This window comes from Ranitomeya imitator, chromosome 1 (genome assembly GCF_032444005.1).
Source record: "Ranitomeya imitator isolate aRanImi1 chromosome 1, aRanImi1.pri, whole genome shotgun sequence".
NCBI lineage: Eukaryota > Metazoa > Chordata > Amphibia > Anura > Dendrobatidae > Ranitomeya > Ranitomeya imitator.
In genome coordinates this window covers 712,601,421-712,621,908 of record NC_091282.1, presented here as the reverse complement: position 1 = coordinate 712,621,908, position 20,488 = coordinate 712,601,421, and the positions used below count along the sequence as shown (strand labels likewise).

Sequence of the window (20,488 nt, the reverse complement as noted above, 5' to 3'; positions counted from 1 at the left end):
GAGGTCCCCCAGCTGCACATGCACGACGCTCCTTATTATTGGGGGACACAATCTAAGGCCGGCGTCACACTCGGTGTATAAAAATGCGGTCCGTAATTTACGGCCGTAATACGCAGAAAAGTCCCCAAAATAGTGGTCCGTATCTCCTCCGTAGGCAGGGTGGGTCAGCGTATTTTGCGCATGGCATCCTCCATCACCGCGAATGAAGGTAACTACAGGTCATTGACCTAGTTTCCATTCATTTCCATTCCATTGCATTATAGCAGAACTCCTGGCTGTAAAAAAACTTAACCCCTTCAGAAGGATTTACATCGTGGGAAGTGACAGATCCTCGGAAGGTATGTATATTGTTGGTTTATTATTTTTTCTTTGTCACAGAGCGAGGGTCTTGAGGTGGATTACCAGAATAATAAAATATTCAAACAACCTGTGTTTTTATTTCATTAAAAGACTTTTTAATAATGTGTGTGTGTTTTTATTAACCATTTCATGCTATTAGATTAATAATGGATAGGTGTCATAATTGACGCCTCTCCATTATTAATCTGGCTTAATGTCACCTTACAATAGCAAGGTGACATTAACCCTTCATTACCCCATATCCCACCGCTACACGGGAATGGGAAGAGAGTGGCCAAGTGCCAGAATAGGCGCATCTTCCAGATGTGCTTTTTCTGGGGTGGCTGGGGGCAGATGTTTTTAGCCGGAGGGGGGGGGGGGGCAATAACCGTGGACCCTCTCCAGGCTATTAATATCTGCCCTCAGTCACTGGCTTTACCACTCTGGTGGAGAAAATTGTGCGGGAGCCCACGCCAATTTTTTCCGCCATTTAACCCTTTAATTTAATAGCTAGAGCGCCCAAATTTTGCACATACACACTACTAACATTAGTAGTGTGGAATATGCCAAAAAAATGGGAATATGACATGGTTTACTGTATGTAAACCAGGTCTCATATCATGTCGGGTTTTGGAAGGAGATAGCAAAAGCCGGCAATTGAATTACCTGCTTTTAAGCTATCTAGCGCTGTATGAAATATTAATATTTGTCTCACTGACATATATATATACCTATTCTATGTGTACACATTTATTCTATCTATTCTATTGTAAGCTGTCAGTGTGATTTTACTGTACACCGCACTGAATTGCTGGCTTTTCTCTCTAACACCGCTGCGTATTTCTCGCAAGTCACACTGCTGGTCCGTGTGTAATCCGTATTTTTCGGGCCCCCATAGACTTTCATTGGCGATTTTTTTTTGCGCAATACGGTGACAAACGCAGCATCCTGCGATTTTCTACGGCCGTAGAAGACCGTATAATACGGATCAGTAAAATACGGCAGATAGGAGCAGGGGCATAGAGAATAATTGGGCCGTGTGTAATCCGTGTTTTACGGACGTATTTTATGCGCTCATACGTCCGTAAAACTCGCTAGTGTGAGGCTGGCCTAAGAGTCTTTGGTTTTGACACCAATAAGTGAGGGCATATGGATGGATGGACACCCTCTGTGCAGCACTGCGTCAGCTCCTCTCTGGCTCACACAGCCCTGCACTCTGCCCCATCTCCTGCAGCCGCTCCTCTCCTGCACACAGCCCTGCGCTCTGCCCCATCCCCTGCAGCCGCTCCTCTCCTGCACACAGCCCTGCGCTCTGCCCCATCCCCTGCAGCTGCTCCTCTCCTGCGCCCAGCCCTGCACTCTGCCCCATCTCTCCTCTCCTGCACACAGCCCTGCGCTCTGCCCCATCCCCTGCAGCCTCTCCTCTCCTGTGCACAGCCCTGCGCTCTGCCCCATCCCCTGCAGCCTCTCCTCTCCTGTGCACAGCCCTGCGCTCTGCCCCATCCCCTGCAGCCGCTCCTCTCCTGCACACAGCCCTGCGCTCTGCCCCATCCCCTGCAGCCGCTCCTCTCCTGCGCCCAGCCCTACACTCTGCCCCATCTCTCCTCTCCTGCACACAGCCCTGCACTCTGCCCCATCCCCTGCAGCCTCTCCTCTCCTGCGCCCAGCCCTGCACTCCGCCCCATCTCTCCTCTCCTGCACACAGCCCTGCGCTTTGCCCCATCTCTCCTCTCCTGCACACAACCCTGCACTCTGCCCCATCCCCTGCACTCTGTCCCATCTCTCCTCTCCTGCACACAGCCCTGCGCTCTGCCCCATCCCCTGCAGCCTCTCCTCTCCTGTGCACAGCCCTGCGCTCTGCCCCATCTCCTGCAGCCTCTCCTCTCCTGTGCACAGCCCTGCGCTCTGCCCCATCCCCTGCAGCCGCTCCTCTCCTGCACACAGCCGTGCGCTCTGCCCCATCCCCTGCAGCTGCTCCTCTCCTGCGCCCAGCCCTGCACTCTGCCCCATCTCTCCTCTCCTGCACACAGCCCTGCGCTCTGCCCCATCCCCTGCAGCCTCTCCTCTCCTGTGCACAGCCCTGCGCTCTGCCCCATCTCCTGCAGCCTCTCCTCTCCTGTGCACAGCCCTGCGCTCTGCCCCATCCCCTGCAGCCGCTCCTCTCCTGCACACAGCCCTGCGCTCTGCCCCATCCCCTGCAGCCGCTCCTCTCCTGCGCCCAGCCCTACACTCTGCCCCATCTCTCCTCTCCTGCACACAGCCCTGCACTCTGCCCCATCCCCTGCAGCCGCTCCTCTCCTGCACACAGCCCTGCGCTCTGCCCCATCCCCTGCAGCCTCTCCTCTCCTGCGCCCAGCCCTGCACTCCGCCCCATCTCTCCTCTCCTGCACACAGCCCTGCGCTTTGCCCCATCTCTCCTCTCCTGCACACAACCCTGCACTCTGCCCCATCCCCTGCACTCTGTCCCATCTCTCCTCTCCTGCACACAGCCCTGCGCTCTGCCCCATCCCCTGCAGCCTCTCCTCTCCTGCGCACAGCCCTGCACTCTGCCCCATTTCTCCTCTCTTGCGCACAGCCCTGCACTCTGCCCCATTTCTCCTCTCCTGCACACAGCCCTGCGCTTTGCCCCATCTCTCCTCTCCTGCACACAACCCTGCACTCTGCCCCATCCCCTGCACTCTGTCCCATCTCTCCTCTCCTGCACACAGCCCTGCGCTCTGCCCCATCCCCTGCAGCCGCTCCTCTCCTGCACACAGCCCTGCGCTCTGCCCCATCCCCTGCAGCCTCTCCTCTCCTGCGCCCAGCCCTGCACTCCGCCCCATCTCTCCTCTCCTGCACACAGCCCTGCGCTTTGCCCCATCTCTCCTCTCCTGCACACAACCCTGCACTCTGCCCCATCCCCTGCACTCTGTCCCATCTCTCCTCTCCTGCACACAGCCCTGCGCTCTGCCCCATCCCCTGCAGCCTCTCCTCTCCTGCGCACAGCCCTGCACTCTGCCCCATTTCTCCTCTCTTGCGCACAGCCCTGCACTCTGCCCCATTTCTCCTCTCCTGCACACAGCCCTGCACTCTGCCCCATCCCTGCAGTGCCGGCAGTGGCACTCTGCAGGCTGATTGATGGCCCCGGCCGCCAGTAGCAGTACTAGCAGCTCCCAGCCCCGGGCAGGGGACTGACCAATCACACTGCAGGAGGAGGAGGGCTGTCCCCGGCTGCGCCCCCTCCCCTCTCCCGGGCACAGCTCGCACTTGGTTACATTGTAGCGCTGGCTGCACGCTCGGATCCGCTGCTGGTCTGTACAGGGGGTCCCCAGGAGCACTACAAGTCCAAGCATCGCAGAGCAGTAGCCACAGTCACCCGGGATGGATCATTATGACTCTCAGCAGAATAATGACTACATGCAGCCGGAGGAGGACTGGGATCGCGACCTCCTTTTAGATCCAGCCTGGGAGAAGCAGCAGAGGAAGGTGAGTCCTGCCACCATGCCGCCCGTTGGCCTCTGATCCTCCGCAGCCTGTGTGCTGCACACTTACCTCTGTCTGCTCCATTGGCCCCTGCCATCAGCCCATCCCAGGAGCCCAAATCCTTCCAAGTCTGCTCCAAGTTTTCACAAATGTCTTGCTGCAGTGCCAGCTGTGCCAAACAGTGATCAGCCATGGAAACTGCTGCATCCTCATCTACTTCATTGCCATGGTGTATATGGCCATGAGCTAGGAAAGGGTTACAGGTTCCCCAGACTGAGTGCAGAGGGCAGGTGGCCCTAATCCGACACTGTTACCTGTGCACTGTACCCGCTGTAACAGTGCAGTAAACCGCCCCTTATACAGCAGGCACAGTGCACAGGTAACCCTACAGTAATCCGCCCCTGATACAGCAGGTACAGGGCACAGGTAACCCTACAGTAATCCACTCCTGATACAGCAGGTACAGGGCACAGGTAACCCTACAGTAATCCACTCCTGATACAGCAGGCACAGTGCACAGGTAACCCTACAGTAATCCGCCCCTGATACAGCAGGTACAGTGCACAGGTAACCCTACAGTAATCCGCCCCTGATACAGCAGGTACAGTGCACAGGTAACCCTACAGTAATCCGCCCCTGATACAGCAGGTACAGTGCACAGGTAACCCTACAGTAATCTGCCCCTGATACAGCAGGTACAGGGCACAGGTAACCCTACAGTAAACCGCCCCTTATACAGCAGGTACAGTGCACAGGTAACCCTACAGTAATCCGCCCCTGATACAGCAGGTACAGGGCACAGGTAACCCTACAGTAAACCGCCCCTTATACAGCAGGTATAGTGCACAGGTAACCCTACAGTAATCTGCCCCTGATACAGCAGGTACAGGGCACAGGTAACACTACAGTGATCCACCCCTGATACAGCAGGTACAGTGCACAGGTAACCCTACAGTAATCTGCCCCTGATACAGCAGGTACAGGGCACAGGTAACCCTACAGTAAACCGCCCCTTATACAGCAGGTACAGTGCACAGGTAACCCTACAGTAATCTGCCCCTGATACAGCAGGTACAGGGCACAGGTAACCCTACAGTAAACCGCCCCTTATACAGCAGGTACAGTGCACAGGTAACCCTACAGTAATCTGCCCCTGATACAGCAGGTACAGGGCACAGGTAACCCTACAGTAATCCGCCCCTGATACAGCAGGTACAGTGCACAGGTAACCCTACAGTAATCCGCCCCTTATACAGCAGGTACAGTGCACAGGTAACCCTACAGTAATCTGCCCCTGATACAGCAGGTACAGTGCACAGGTAACCCTACAGTAATCCGCCCCTGATACAGCAGGTACAGTGCACAGGTAACCCTACAGTAATCCGCCCCCGATACAGCAGGTACAGTGCACAGGTAACCCTACAGTAATCCGCCCCCGATACAGCAGGTACAGTGCACAGGTAACCCTACAGTAATCCGCCCCCGATACAGCAGGTACAGTGCACAGGTAACCCTACAGTAATCCGCCCCCGATACAGCAGGTACAGTGCACAGGTAACCCTACAGTAATCCGCCCCCGATACAGCAGGTACAGTGCACAGGTAACCCTACAGTAAACTGCACCGTATACAGCAGGTACAGTGCACAGGTAACCCTACAGTAAACCGCCCCTTATACAGCAGGTACAGTGCACAGGTAACCCTACAGTAATCCGCCCCTGATACAGCAGGTACAGTGCACAGGTAACCCTACAGTAATCCGCCCCTTATACAGAAGGTACAGTGCACAGGTAACCCTACAGTAAACCGCCCCTTATACAGCAGGTACAGTGCACAGGTAACCCTACAGTAATCCACCTCTGATACAGCAGGTACAGTGCACAGGTAACCCTACAGTAGTCCGCCCCTTATACAGCAGGTACAGTGCACAGGTAACCCTACAGTAATCCGCCCCTGATACAGCAGGTACAGTGCACAGGTAACCCTACAGTAATCCGCCCCTGATACAGCAGGTACAGTGCACAGGTAACACTACAGTGATCCACCCCGATACAGCAGGTACAGTGCACAGGTAACCCTACAGTGATCCACCCTGATACAGCAGGTACAGTACACAGGTAACCCTACAGTAATCCGCCCCTGATACAGCAGGTACAGTGCACAGGTAACACTACAGTGATCCACCCCGATACAGCAGGTACAGTGCACAGGTGCAGTAATCCGCCTCTGATACAGCAGGTACAGTGCACAGGTAACCCTACAGTAATCCGCCCCTGATACAGCAGGTACAGTACACAGGTAACCCTACAGTAATCTGCCCCTGATACAACAGGTACAGTGCACAGGTAACCCTACAGTAATCCGCCTCTGATACAGCAGGTACAGTACACAGGTAACCCTACAGTAATCCGCCCCTGATACAGCAGGTACAGTACACAGGTAACCCTACAGTAATCCGCCCCTGATACAGCAGGTACAGTGCACAGGTAACCCTACAGTAATCCGCCCCTGATACAGCAGGTACAGTACACAGGTAACCCTACAGTAATCCGCCCCTGATACAGCAGGTACAGTGCACAGGTAACACTACAGTGATCCACCCCGATACAGCAGGTACAGTGCACAGGTGCAGTAATCCGCCCCCGATACAGCAGGTACAGTGCACAGGTAACCCTACAGTAGTCCGCCTCTGATACAGCAGGTACAGTGCACAGGTAACACTACAGTAAACCGCCCCTTATACAGCAGGTACAGTGCACAGGTAACCCTACCGTAATCCACCTCTGATACAGCAGGTACAGTACACAGGTAACCCTACAGTAATCCGCCCGTGATACAGCAGGTACAGTACACAGGTAACCCTACAGTAATCCGCCCCTGATACAGCAGGTACAGTGCACAGGTAACCCTACAGTAATCCGCCCCTGATACAGCAGGTACAGTACACAGGTAACCCTACAGTAATCCGCCCCTGATACAGCAGGTACAGTGCACAGGTAACCCTACAGTAATCCGCCCCTGATACAGCAGGTACAGTGCACAGGTAACCCTACAGTAATCCGCCCCTGATACAGCAAGTACAGTACACAGGTAACCCTACAGTAATCCGCCCCCGATACAGCAGGTACAGTGCACAGGTAACCCTACAGTAATCCACCCCGATACAGCAGGTACAGTGCACAGGTAACCCTACCGTAATCCACCTCTGATACAGCAGGTACAGTACACAGGTAACCCTACAGTAATCCGCCCGTGATACAGCAGGTACAGTACACAGGTAACCCTACAGTAATCCGCCCCTGATACAGCAGGTACAGTGCACAGGTAACCCTACAGTAATCCGCCCCTGATACAGCAGGTACAGTGCACAGGTAACCCTACAGTAATCCGCCCCTGATACAGCAGGTACAGTGCACAGGTAACCCTACAGTAATCTGCCCCTGATACAGCAGGTACAGTACACAGGTAACCCTACAGTAATCTGCCCCTGATACAGCAGGTACAGTACACAGGTAACCCTACAGTAATCTGCCCCTGATACAGCAGGTACAGTGCACAGGTAACCCTACAGTAATCTGCCCCTGATACAGCAGGTACAGTACACAGGTAACCCTACAGTAATCCGCCCCTGATACAGCAGGTACAGTGCACAGGTAACCCTACAGTAATCCGCCCCTGATACAGCAGGTACAGTGCACAGGTAACCCTACAGTAATCCGCCCCTGATACAGCAGGTACAGTGCACAGGTAACCCTACAGTAATCCGCCCCTGATACAGCAGGTACAGTACACAGGTAACCCTACAGTAATCCGCCCCCGATACAGCAGGTACAGTGCACAGGTAACACTACAGTGATCCACCCCGATGCAGCAGGTACAGTACACAGGTAACCCTACAGTAATCCGCCCCCGATACAGCAGGTACAGTGCACAGGTAACACTACAGTGATCCACCCCGATACAGCAGGTACAGTGCACAGGTGCAGTAATCCGCCTCTGATACAGCAGGTACAGTGCACAGGTAGATCACAGGATCCCACTGCTGATGTCACCACTGATTCCTCTGGCACACTTACCCCTCTGCTACAGATGTCACATGGTGGAGAAGGATCCATGTATGGTGCCATTGGGGCTCATGTGCTGCAAAGTCAGAATAGGGTGCTATAAGTAGGAGGGTGCAAGGAAACTTCATGGGGTTATCTGAATTGTGTGACCCCGAAAAATTGTACCACCTCTGGTTACGGTTGTGATCAGTGCACATACATGGAGGAGAGTGTATGCTGCTTTGTGTACAGTGGATGCAGAGTTGTAGGCTTTATTCACCCTGTACAGTAGCCATCCTTAGCCGAGTAGCATAGACGAGGCACAGTGGTCCGTTGGCATGCTTCACAGTTGGCGATGCCCTGTGTTGATAATGTAATGGTCTGGACATAGCTGGATGTACTGCAGTGTTGGGCTGTGTTCACATCTATACAATGCGTCAGGCTCAGCTTTTTGAGTCTGGTGGGTCAAACTGATGCAAAAATGCAGTTGCCATAAGGCTTCCTTTTTTTTTTTTTTACACCATTTAACCCATAGGCACTGGCCTGGGGTGAGATGCCAACTTTACATAAAACATTTTGATGAGGCACCTGCATCTGCTCATGCGCAAAAACTAATGCACCAGAAAGATGGGACTGATCCCATATCAAACAGAGGGCTCCGTTCCTCCACCAGATGGAAACTCCACCACCGTGCCCACACATGGGCTCATTCACATGTCCATGAGCCAGGCATGTTCTTTTCTTGTCTTTTTATGGATAGAGCACTTATAGTCTATGGGGCTGATCACTTGTCTATTTTTTTTTTTCTTTTGCGTTTCGCAAAATAATTATGGCGCCAAATCCGTGTTTGTTCTGAGTCATAGATCAAAATTATCAGTACAAGTCTATGGGGTCCGTTGTGATTGATCAGGCAGTGCCATCATTTTTATCATTTTATTCCTGTGATAGAACAAAACAGCCAAAATATACAACCCAGATCTGAATCGTATTGTTTCAGTTTGATTTAACCAATCAGTGGTCTCGTTGAATTATAGGGCAGATATAATGAGCTTACCTGAGAGGAGGTCCTGCAGTAGATAAGATGGGCTCTGGGGTCTTATAGGTGGCATGTGGCCCATGGAGATGGCTTTATTTACCTGTACAGCACAGATAACCAGCCGAGGCCTGTGCTGCCGAGCAGCTGGTCTGCGGGCATGGCTGACACTGAGACTGGGGGACTTTATCTATTATTAAGTACATGTCCTTCTCTCGGATGAAGTAAATATATGGCACGCTGGTTAGTTACTGATGGTGGGCAGAAATGTTATTACTCTCTATATTATGAATTGCAGCAACATATACTGAATTGTTGTACAAGGTGAGGATCCTGGAGAAATACATCTGTCTAGCTAGTTACAGCCAGGATGCCCCCCTCGTCTATGTAAGAATCCCAAAGATCTGGATCCCCGGATCTGTATATGCAAAACATGGAAATAAATATGGAGCCGCCGATGAAAGCCACCAGTTAGAGAATTTAATTTATTTTTCAGATTTGCTCAAGATAAAAAAATCAAGGCTAAGATCAAATTGGTTACTACAGCCTTTATGGATGTGCTGACGAGTGAATATTGATCACTGCAGTATCAGGTCACATACACCCCTTAACAGTCTTATGACTGCCCAGACTTCGGACAGATGTTCTGGGAGTCCAAAGGTTTACGTTTTTTTTTTCGGTTGCAAAACCTAAGGCCATGTGCACACGTTGCGGATTTTCCTGCGGATCCGCAGTGGATTGGCCGCTGTGGATTCGCAGCAGTTTTCCATCAGGTTTACAGTACCATGTAAACCTATGGAAAACAAAATCCGCAGTGCCCATGCTGTGGAAAAGCTGCGGTTTATATTCCGCAGCATGTCAATTCTTTGTGCGGATTCCTCAATAGGAATCCTCAGGTGTAAAACCGCAGGCGAAATACGCACAAAAAACGCTGTAAATCCTCGGTACATCCGCGGGGTAATTTTTCAAAAACTGAGCAGAAAAATCTGCACAGAAATCCGCAACATGGGCACATAGCCTAAAGGTGCCCATAGATATTAGTGCAAATAATTATACCGCCAAACCAGCTGCCATCTGGTGAATGAATGACTGGGGAAGCCCAATCCTTTTTATTCATTAGGGAGATAAGCCCCCATGAGAGGTTTCTGGCAGCAATTTATAGGGAAGCAATCAGAAAATGACTGTTTCCTTATCAGAGGCAGGCTGACACTGACAGGTAACAACACCTCTATATACAGCTGATAACACAGGATCCACCAATCACAATCGGCGATGTCACAGCTGACCTGCTCCCCTTCCTTCACAATGACCTTAATGACATGCTTTAATACAAAAATAGGGTGAGACTCTGTCCATCCTGGTAAATACATGTGGATTTCCTGAAAGAACAGGAAATTAGTAGACCTGTGTCCAGTGTGACCATTGCAAGATTTTTTATTTTTTTCATTCAGATTTTGAAATAAAAAAAAAATTCATGTAATGCAAAATTTGATGTAAATAATCTGCCATTTTCAGTTGATGGCCTCCTTCTAAGGACCCCCATAACTATACTGACCGCTCCTTCTTGCATCGGCTTATCTCTAGAGAAAGGAATCATCCATTGAAGTTCAACAGTTTGGAGCCTTCTCTCGCCCGACATGTCGGGGAAGAGTCGGGAGACCTCCATACATCACATACTGTATACTTGGAGTGACGGGAGACCTCCACACATCACATACTGTATACTTGGAGTGGCGGGAGACCGCCATACATCACATACTGTATACTTGGAGTGGCGGGAGACCTCCACACATCACATACTGTATACTTGGAGTGACGGGAGACCTCCACACATCACATACTGTATACTTGGAGTGGCGGGAGACGTCCATACATCACATACTGTATACTTGGAGTGGCGGGAGACCTCCATACATCACATACTGTATACTTGGAGTGACGGGAGACCTCCATACAGAACATACTGTATACTTGGAGTGGGGGGAGACCTCCATACATAACATACTGTATACTTGGAGTGGCGGGAGACCTCCATACAGAACATACTGTATACTTGGAGTGGCGGGAGACCTCCATACAGAACATACTGTATACTTGGAGTGGCGGGAGACCTCCATACAGAACATACTGTATACTTGGAGTGGCGGGAGACCTCCATACATAACATACTGTATACTTGGAGTGGCGGGAGACCTCCATACATCACATACTGTATACTTGGAGTGGCGGGAGACCTCCATACATCACATACTGTATACTTGGAGTGGCGGGAGACCTCCATACATCACATACTGTATACTTGGAGTGGCGGGAGACCTCCATACATCACATACTGTATACTTGGAGTGGCGGGAGACCTCCATACATAACATACTGTATACTTGGAGTGGGGGGAGACCTCCATACATAACATACTGTATACTTGGAGTGGGGGGAGACCTCCATACATCACATACTGTATACTTGGAGTGGGGGGAGACCTCCATACATCACATACTGTATACTTGGAGTGGCGGGAGACCTCCATACATCACATACTGTATACTTGGAGTGGCGGGAGACCTCCATACATAACATACTGTATACTTGGAGTGGGGGGAGACCTCCATACATCACATACTGTATACTTGGAGTGGCGGGAGACCTCCATACATCACATACTGTATACTTGGCGTGGCACACCCGTTACACTTGTGACACCTCCCTTAGTGGGGGGTTATAGCGTAAAATGAATGGTCTTGCACCATCTGCTCAACTGTTTTTGTTACCTGAATGAAGTTTGGCCACAGCCTCGGGGTATGTGCACATGTTCAGCATTTTTCAGCTTCAAATCTGCAAGGAAAAAATAATCAGCGTGTGTATGAGATTCCAGAAATCTTATTCAATTTCCTTGTACTGTAAAACGAAGTTGTTTTTTTTCCCAGCGGAAAAATAAACACGGCAAAAACGCAGTGTGTGAACAAGCCCTAATTAGGCAACTATGATGGCGGTATTACTTCTAGGTATTTTCTAGAAGCATTTTATCAGTAAGTATGTGGAAGGAGGGCAGAAGTCATTGAACCATAGATTTCCTGCGTTATACAGTATAGGTGTGCAGTAGGGATCTATAGAAGGAAGGTAGTGGGTGTAGTTCAGTTTTTGTAACCTTTGGTGCAACCTGTATTGCCGTGATCTGTTACAGATGACTACAACTCCCAGCATGCTCTGGTGAGCCACTGGTCATTGTTATACCAATGTATCAGATGAATGACCACTGTGAGACTTTTTTCTTTGTAGCACTTTTTGTTCTGAGTAGTTTCCGTGTTTGCTTTTGTAGATCAGGTTAGTGGTGTTGACCATCAGTCACCTCTTGGCCCTACTATTTGTATGTCTCACAAGAAAAGGATCTGTTTGCAGGAAAATTGATTTATGGATCCTGATAGAAAGCCATAGGCCTTCTGTTTGCTTCTCAAATTCACTTGTAGTTTTTTTTTTGAGTCAAAGTTCATAGTAGATACAAAAGAAATGCAAAATATAATGGACTTTTATGTCTTCCTGCTGGATACAGGAAAGATATACAACTTCTAAATATTTTCCTGCTGGATAAAATTCTGGCTTTGGTTTAAAAAAAAAACAACTGCGTAGAAGACTGCGGTGATTGGTTTTCCAGGAAGAAAGAAAATAAAAGTATGGCCCCACCATTAAAGGGAATCTGTCAGTAGGATCTACCCTCCTAAGCTGTCTATATGGGCATGCAGGTCATAGAAAGATGGATAAAATGATAGCTTGATATCTGTGATCCAATGTGTTATTCTCGAGAAACGGTTTTTCCTTGATATGTGTGTAAATGAGCTGTTGAGATCTATGGGCCGGACATATCTCCCTGAGAATCTGCCTCCAAATGAAAAGGGACGTTAGTATTGTGAGACATGTAGATGAGGAGAGCAGACCGTCAGTCGTTACATGTCTCACACTGGTAACTGTTTAAAAAAAAAAAAAAAAAAAAAATGAATACAAGACCCACCAAAGCACCCTGATGTGTGTCTGAGTCAAATAGATGACAGAGAATAGCTGATTCCCTAATAAGGAAAATGCAGTATATTTCATACTGTTAAAAGTGCAGGCATGCAAAAAAAAAATCAGTGCATGTGTATTACTCATAAGTAAATAGTTTAATAACATAAATTATTATACAGAAAGCAAGGAGGAATGCCAAAAAGGGAAAGGGGGGGGTCTAATCTCAGCCAGTGCATATTGCCACCAATTGTGACTTACTTCCTCAGGGGTAAATCCGATATTTGTCAGCCATTAGTGATGAGTGAATGTGCTGGGATAAGGTGTTATCCGAGCATGCTCTGGTTCTAACCGAGTGTCTTTGGCGTGCTCTAATAATATATTCGAGTCCCTGCGGCTGCATGTCTCACCGCTGTTAAACCGCCGCAACACATGCAGGGATTATCTAACAGCTACGGGGATACGCTAAAGACACTCGGTTAGCACCCGAGCATGCTCACATAACACCTTATCCCAGCACATTCGCTCATCACTAGTGGCCATCAGTCAAGGCTGGTGGCTCAGTGGATAGCACTACAGCCTTGCAGCGCCGGAGTCCTGGGTTCAAACTCCACCAAGGACAACACCTGCAAGGAGTTTGTATGTTCTCCCCGTGTTTGCGTGGGTTTCCTCCGGGTACTCCGGTTTCCTCCCACACTCCAAAGACATACTGATAGGGAATCTAGATTGTGAGCCCCATCGGGGACAGGAATGACAATGTGTGCAAACTGTAAAGTGCTGCGGAATATGTTAGCGCTATATAAAAATAAAGATTATTGTTATTATTATAAGGCTAACGCAGAACATAATGACCCACATTTACTAATGCCGACAAGCACATGCCAATATAAAATGTGCTGTAAATTACGGTTCCACTGTGGTAAGCCAGTGCTCGTTCTGTTTGTTGGTATATATGCTATTAGAGCATGTGGCTCAGTATTGTTATTATGCAGTGAGCTAAGGTACGGCAGACATTGTGTCTTTGATAATTGTGCTGATTTTGGTGATGTTCCATTATAGTAAAGTTGGCCGAAGCCGATACATTGGGGGGATAACTTACTGCGTATGTGGCCCTCCCAAGAGTTCCCCATTGGAAAATATGGGGGAGGGGGGACTAGGCAGGTCAGCATGTCTGATCCTTTGTTTCCACAAGAGATCAATAAAATTTTAGCACGCTCAGGATTTTTCTATATAAAATTCCTGCCCAATAACAACATTGACATACATGTGTTCAGATGCCATCAAGATGATTTTCACGCTCTATTTTTGCATTAGTGAGTTTCCTTCTAAATTGTCAATATCTAAATTTGATATTTTTACATTCTACCCATCCCCACAACTACACAGCAGGGTATTATGGTACAATCAGTTTTGGAGGTATCTATCTGTATGCATTTTGCTTTTTGAAACAGAAGAATAGCATAAATGGTGCTCCCATCAGATGATTTGGTGTCCTTGTGTTCATACCTGTTGGAGAAGAATCGGACGGCCTTATAACTCAGACGAGGATTGCAACGCAATGGTCAGACTGGCCGTCGGCTATCCCAACCCGAGCGTGATGGCATGTATTTCTATTAATCTGCACACTCGGGTCATGGCAGTCCAAGCATTACGTTGAGATATTTGGCCTATTTATATGGCTGACTATTACCTTAGTCAAACAATTCCTCAGTTGTATGAGATGGCAATAGACAGTGGCTGATCTTCCCTAAGAACCGAGGCTCGAACGGGTTGGATTTCAGTCCCTGTTTTGCTCAAGACCTGTTGTCCAGTGAGAGGCAGGATCCCCCCCATACTGATTAAATAGGCCATTCATTTGGTTTTCCACTATAAAGAAAGTAGATCCCAAATGCTCTAAATTACCTAGGATAACCAGAAGAGCAAGTACTCGCCCTTTGCAATTGCTGCACCGTCTCCCACCACTGCTGTGACGGAACGTAGCGGTGTACAGACCAGCTGTGCTTTGGATTTTTTTTTTAAAGGGAATCATAAAGCTAAGTAGAGTATCGGGGAACCCTCTCCAGCGCTCGGCTAGCGGGGAGCCCTCTCCAGCGCTGGACTAGCGGGGAGCCCTCTCCAGCGCTGGGCTAGCGGGGAGCCCGCTCCAGCGCTGGGCTAGCGGGGAGCCCTTTCAAGGGAATCTGTCAGTGGGTTCAACCCTCCTAAACCATCTTTTTGGGCATGTAGGTCATAGAAATTTGAATGAAATGTTACCATAATATGTGATCTGATGTCTTATTCCAGAGAAAGCCACATTTTTCTTAATATGTAAATGAACTGTTAAGATCTATGGGCCGGATGTAGATCTCCCTGGTAACATATTCTTTCATATAAATGAAGCTGATTTTTCAATGTTCCACTAAAAAATATTGTCCGTCCTTTTGATTTTATTTTTCTTAGATGCTGTCTAGAAAAAAAGAAAATAAAATCAAGTTGTCAGCCCTGCTCTGTATCATCCGACCTGAGCTCAGGTGTGACACCAGGGAGGATATTTTGATGCCATCTTATAATGTGCATGTGAGCTATTCTAGTAATTAAGACATGTGCACGATATTTGATGGCCGTCAGAATGATTTATTTGTATGTGTGTTCGTGCAAAAATGACCTCAAAACGCCGAAGTACGGTATTTGCAAAATGACGGCTCGTCTGCTGCAAGACATCATATACGGTAACTTTTAAAGTGTTGCATTGGCATTCCAACCATTCGCTACATACTAGACACATACTGATGTACTGTGTTAAGCTACTTTCACACTTCTGTCCGTACGGGGCTGTTGCAAACCGTCGGCCCGACGTACCGACGGACGTTGTGCAAAATAGTGCACAACGTGGGCAGCGGATGCAGTTTTCTGACTCATCCTCTGCCCATTATGAGTTCCGTGGATGAGGGGGCGGAGTTTCGGCCGTGCACGCGCGGTCGGAAATGGCGGTTCTGATGGACGAAAAAATGCTACATTGAACCTTTTTTCGTCACGACGGTCCGCCAAAACACGACGCATCCGTTGCACGACGGATTCGACGTGTGGCCATATGTCGCAATGCGTCGCTAATGCAAGTCTATGGAGAAAAACCGCATCCTGCGGGCAACTTTGCAGGATGCATTTTTTTTCTCCAAAACAACGCATTGCGACGTTGGCCAAACGACGGAAGTGTGAAAGAAGCCTTATTGGTACCGTACATCACAGTGCAGATTTGCTTATAAGAATATTGGAAGTGTCTTGAAATTTTAAAATAATATTATTTTGATATACGGTAAGTTTCTCCTAAATGTTGAAGTGCCATGTTTAGTGTCTTGATCTTTTTATCACACGCCTGCAGCCCTTATGGTACCATATACCATGTTGTGAAATATCCCCCCCTCCTGTAAATTCCCACCAGCCTCCCATGACCTAATAGTCATCCGCTGCTTTTTCATCTCTGCAGTATTTCCGTTTCACATCCAAGATATCCTGCCCTCTCCTTCTTTCCATCTGCCACATATTACTGGGAAACATATGTAGATAAAATAAGGAGCACTCGTCTAATCAATATCGTTAGAAAGTTCTGCGCTCACTGACTTACAAGTTGGCTCATGTACAGATAGTCGCAGGCGTGCATGGTACAGTACAGAGCAAAAGTTTGGGCACACTTTCTCATTTAAAGATTTTTCTGTATTTTCATGACTATGAAAATTGTACATTCACACTGAAGGCAACAAAACTATGAATTAACACATGTGGAATTATATACTTAACAAAAAAGTGTGAAACAACTGAAATTATGTCTTAGATTCTAGGTTCTTCAAAGTAGCCACCTTTTGCTTTGATGACTGCTTTGCACACTCTTGGCATTCTCTTGATGAGCTTCAAGAGGTAGTCACCGGAAATGGTTTTCACTTCACAGGTGTGCCCTGTCAGGTTTAATAAGTGGGATTTCTTGCCTTATAAATGGGACCATCAGTTGTGTTGAGCAGAAGTCTGGTGGATACACAGCTATTAAGTATATAATTCCACATGTGTTAATTCATAGTTTTGATGCCTTCAGTGTGAATATACAATTTTCATAGTCATGAAAATACAGAAAAATCTTTAAATGAGAAGGTGTGTCCAAACTTTTGGTCTTTACTGTATGTTGACCTATGCTCAATCCCAGGACTGCAGACTTGTCTGTCCTAGTAGCGGATTATCTGTTATGATCTGCTATATAAACTCTACATAATGGAATTGCATGAATGTATATAGCACCGTAGTATGGAAACTCAGCCGCTTAAGGCTCAACATTTGCTCTCTGCTCCCCCAATATCTGGAAGTCCCAGCACTGTTGTGTGTATTGATGATGAGAACACACTGTTTCCTGTTTCCCCTTTTTACATACTTTTTTACTCTCATATATTTGTATTTATATATAATATATATTTGTATTTGTTGAGTGGTGACTGAAGCTGCACTTCTATGACTGGAAGTTGCAGGCTGCATACTGAGCGGTAACTGAAAGCCAGAGGTGCCGGGAGGAATAAAGTTAATTTCATCCTGCTTGCTGGGCTTTCAGTGCTATTAACATGCAGTTTGACCTGATATCTGCAGGTTAATAGCATTTAGGGACATGATTGGTTCCCTTTAACACAATCCGTTTTCAAGGGCTCCAATGCACATAAGACTATCAGCCAAACCTGTTTGTCCGGAGCGAGCGCCCAACTATATATATATATATATATATATATATATATATATATATATATATATATATATATATATATATATATATATATATATATATATATATATATGTATATATGTATATGTGTGTATATATATATATATATATGTATATATATATATATATATATGTGTGTGTGTGTATGTATATATGTGTATGTATATATGTGTGTATGTATATATGTGTGTATATATATATGTATATATATGTATATATATATATATATATATATATATATATATATATATATATATATATATATATATATATATATATATATATATATATAGTGTATGGAGGTCTTAAAGCGTGCCCCATAGCATTCCTTACTGTGAGCTGTTCTCACTCAATAATGCATCCTGTGGAAGTGCATGTGTCCAGTATAATGTGTGTCCAGTATACACTTCATACTGTGGACCTGTATTCCAGTGGCTTTGCCTCCATGCATGATCCCTTACATAGTGCTGGTGTGTAGACACCTTCAATATGTATTTTTAATTAATAGACCAATGAAATATCTCTGCTTTATACTGAAAACAGCACCCCCCACCTCTGCCAGCACGTAATTCCCAGTACAGCCACGGTAATCTTTCCCTTTACTTTCCCAATGGCACATACAGGGCAGTAGTGTTACTGTGTTCCGTCCTTGCACTCCGCACTGAAATGGTCACTGTCATTTCAATAAGCTTTGCATAAAGTATTAGTACATTGTGACTATAAGAAACTTTGTAATATATCTTAGCATAGAAATCTACTGATTTCTTCACTTATGAGCACCTTTTTCCCGTCCTGACTCCTGAACTCACCATTAGGAAAAAAAACCAACAACTCGAGTCCATCTTGGGGAAAGCACAACAGACTTGCCACTCACTAAGGATCAGATGACCGCTCCATTTAATAAGTGAGGAGTAGTCAGCAAAGTGAGAAATCGGGCGAATCAAGCTGCATCGTCATGCATCCATTTTACCTTATTCCAGTGCTGGATTCACAGGAATCCAGCTCAGTACTTTTGTGAAATGTCTTCCATGCTGCTTCTGACTCCTGTCACTGTTAGGCCGGGACTTGATGCGAGAGACTCTTGCGAGTTTCTGCCATTGAACTCGCAAGTGTGACCCCGGCCTTATAGTGATTATTTCCCGTCTGCAGCGGCGACATCACAACAGTAGCGCTGCCGCCATTCCTTGGGGTCAGCATGACCGGCAGTGGAAATTTCCTTAAATATTTGGAAGGTCTTTGCTTACTATTGATGAAAGGAAACCATTTATATGTCAGCTGTGAGAAGTGTTGGGTATATGGGAAGGTTTCCCTTCACTGATGGCAAGCCGGGATCTGGAATTGACGATGCGTGGTAGATAATGGCGCACAATTTAATTGTGTTCTTTCTACAATGATTAGGACGTTTGGTTGACGTTATACTACAGGAAGTACTTGGAGACTATGGAGCTTTTCAGATGCCTAGTAATGATGTATATACAGACTAAATATATCTCCTGGCTAGTTCTCCTGATTGATCCCTCGGGCCGTATAGTGAATTGTATACGCCAATCACATGTATCCATTTACAATCCCTGGATTGAAAATAGATACATATCTGGCAGGAACCAAAGGAATATAGTGGGCCGCTGCTCATACGTGTGGCCCCCTCTTCATATAAAGCCTAGCTCTATTATGGGGGAACCGGAAGCACAGTCTGCTGGATATTAAATCTACACTCGGGGAGGGGGTGGAAAATTAGTGAGTGGCCCCCCGAGGGAACACTGGCCTTGCTTGGAGTTGGACATTTCTATAGAGCGTTTATTGTTTGGCGACACTCCTGGAAAGATCTGCTGCAGTCTTTGCTCGTGACCACATGAGCAGACCCCGGAGCCTTTAATCCCCCTTAAATTCCTTACAACCACAGCCTGTGTGAGCGGGATAGAGAGGCGACAAGTCCTTGTTAATTGCATGCCAAAGTCTACTATTAAAGAGGTATTAAAAAAAATTATATATATCTTTCATGCATATACAGTATTTGGGACTAAAAATTATTTTTGCAATATTTAGTTTCATTAAAAAATGTTGCATCCCTTTTTTTTTTTTTTTTCTTTCTTTTGCCGGCTCTTTGTTTACTTGCACATTCTACTTTGCTGTGGTCTGAGCTCATAAATCAACAACAAATAAAGATAAGTTAATAAAACTATCCAATTGGACGGTCAGAAGACTTACTGACAGATTCTCAGTTAACTCCTTCTGCAGCCAGCAACAGACAGTGCGACACGACGGCAAACGGTGCGAAATTTTTAATGAAACCCAATTGCGAAAACAGAAGTAGTAAATAAAATAGTTTTAGGGAAATTTAACCCCTTTCTGACCTCGGACGGGATAGTACGTCCGAGGTCAGAAGCCCCGCTTTGATGCAGGGCTCCGCGGTGAGCCCGCATCAAAGCCGGGACATGTCAGCGATCGACATCGTTGTCGGTATCGCTGCAGCGTCGCTTAGTGTGACGGTACCTTAAAGGGGAGCTAATTTGCATACTTAATTAATCAAAATTCCCTTTCTGGGGTTTCCCTTCAGCTCGGTTGCTGACGAATTCTAATAAATGGCCAAGGAAATCTGCACATTGGGTCCGATCCAAACCCCATAACCTGACTGCAGCATTAGCAGGTTGTGGAAGAAAAGTCTGAAAATTCTAATAATTCAGATTCACAATCCAATATTGTTGTCAGCACTTTCCAAGAAGCATTTAATATATGTTCTAGAAGACTCTTGTGACAGACAAAACTGGCGGATCTTCATTAATTGGAGATCCAGCCTAAGATATCATTATTTTTTAGTATGTGCGCAATTGGTTATTTTTATGGATACCGTAAATCACAGACCTTTTAAAATTAATGTAACTGGTCA

At 47.0% G+C, this 20,488-nt stretch overlaps 1 protein-coding gene across 5 annotated transcripts in view; it reads left to right on the top strand.

Annotated features, from left to right (window-relative positions):
• Nucleotides 1-3,524: 3,524 nt before the first annotated feature.
• ACTN1 (actinin alpha 1) overlaps nt 3,525-20,488 on the top strand; it is a 146,324-nt gene continuing 129,360 nt past the window's right edge. For 4 of the 5 annotated variants that reach the window (XM_069732296.1, XM_069732291.1, XM_069732282.1 and 1 more), the window contains exon 1: nt 3,531-3,804. In XM_069732296.1, coding sequence (XP_069588397.1) covers nt 3,700-3,804 — 105 coding nt within the window. In that variant the 5' untranslated portion in view covers nt 3,531-3,699. Of the gene's footprint in view, nt 3,805-20,488 lie in introns of all 5 variants that reach the window. The other variant, XM_069732279.1, reaches the window with a different exon arrangement.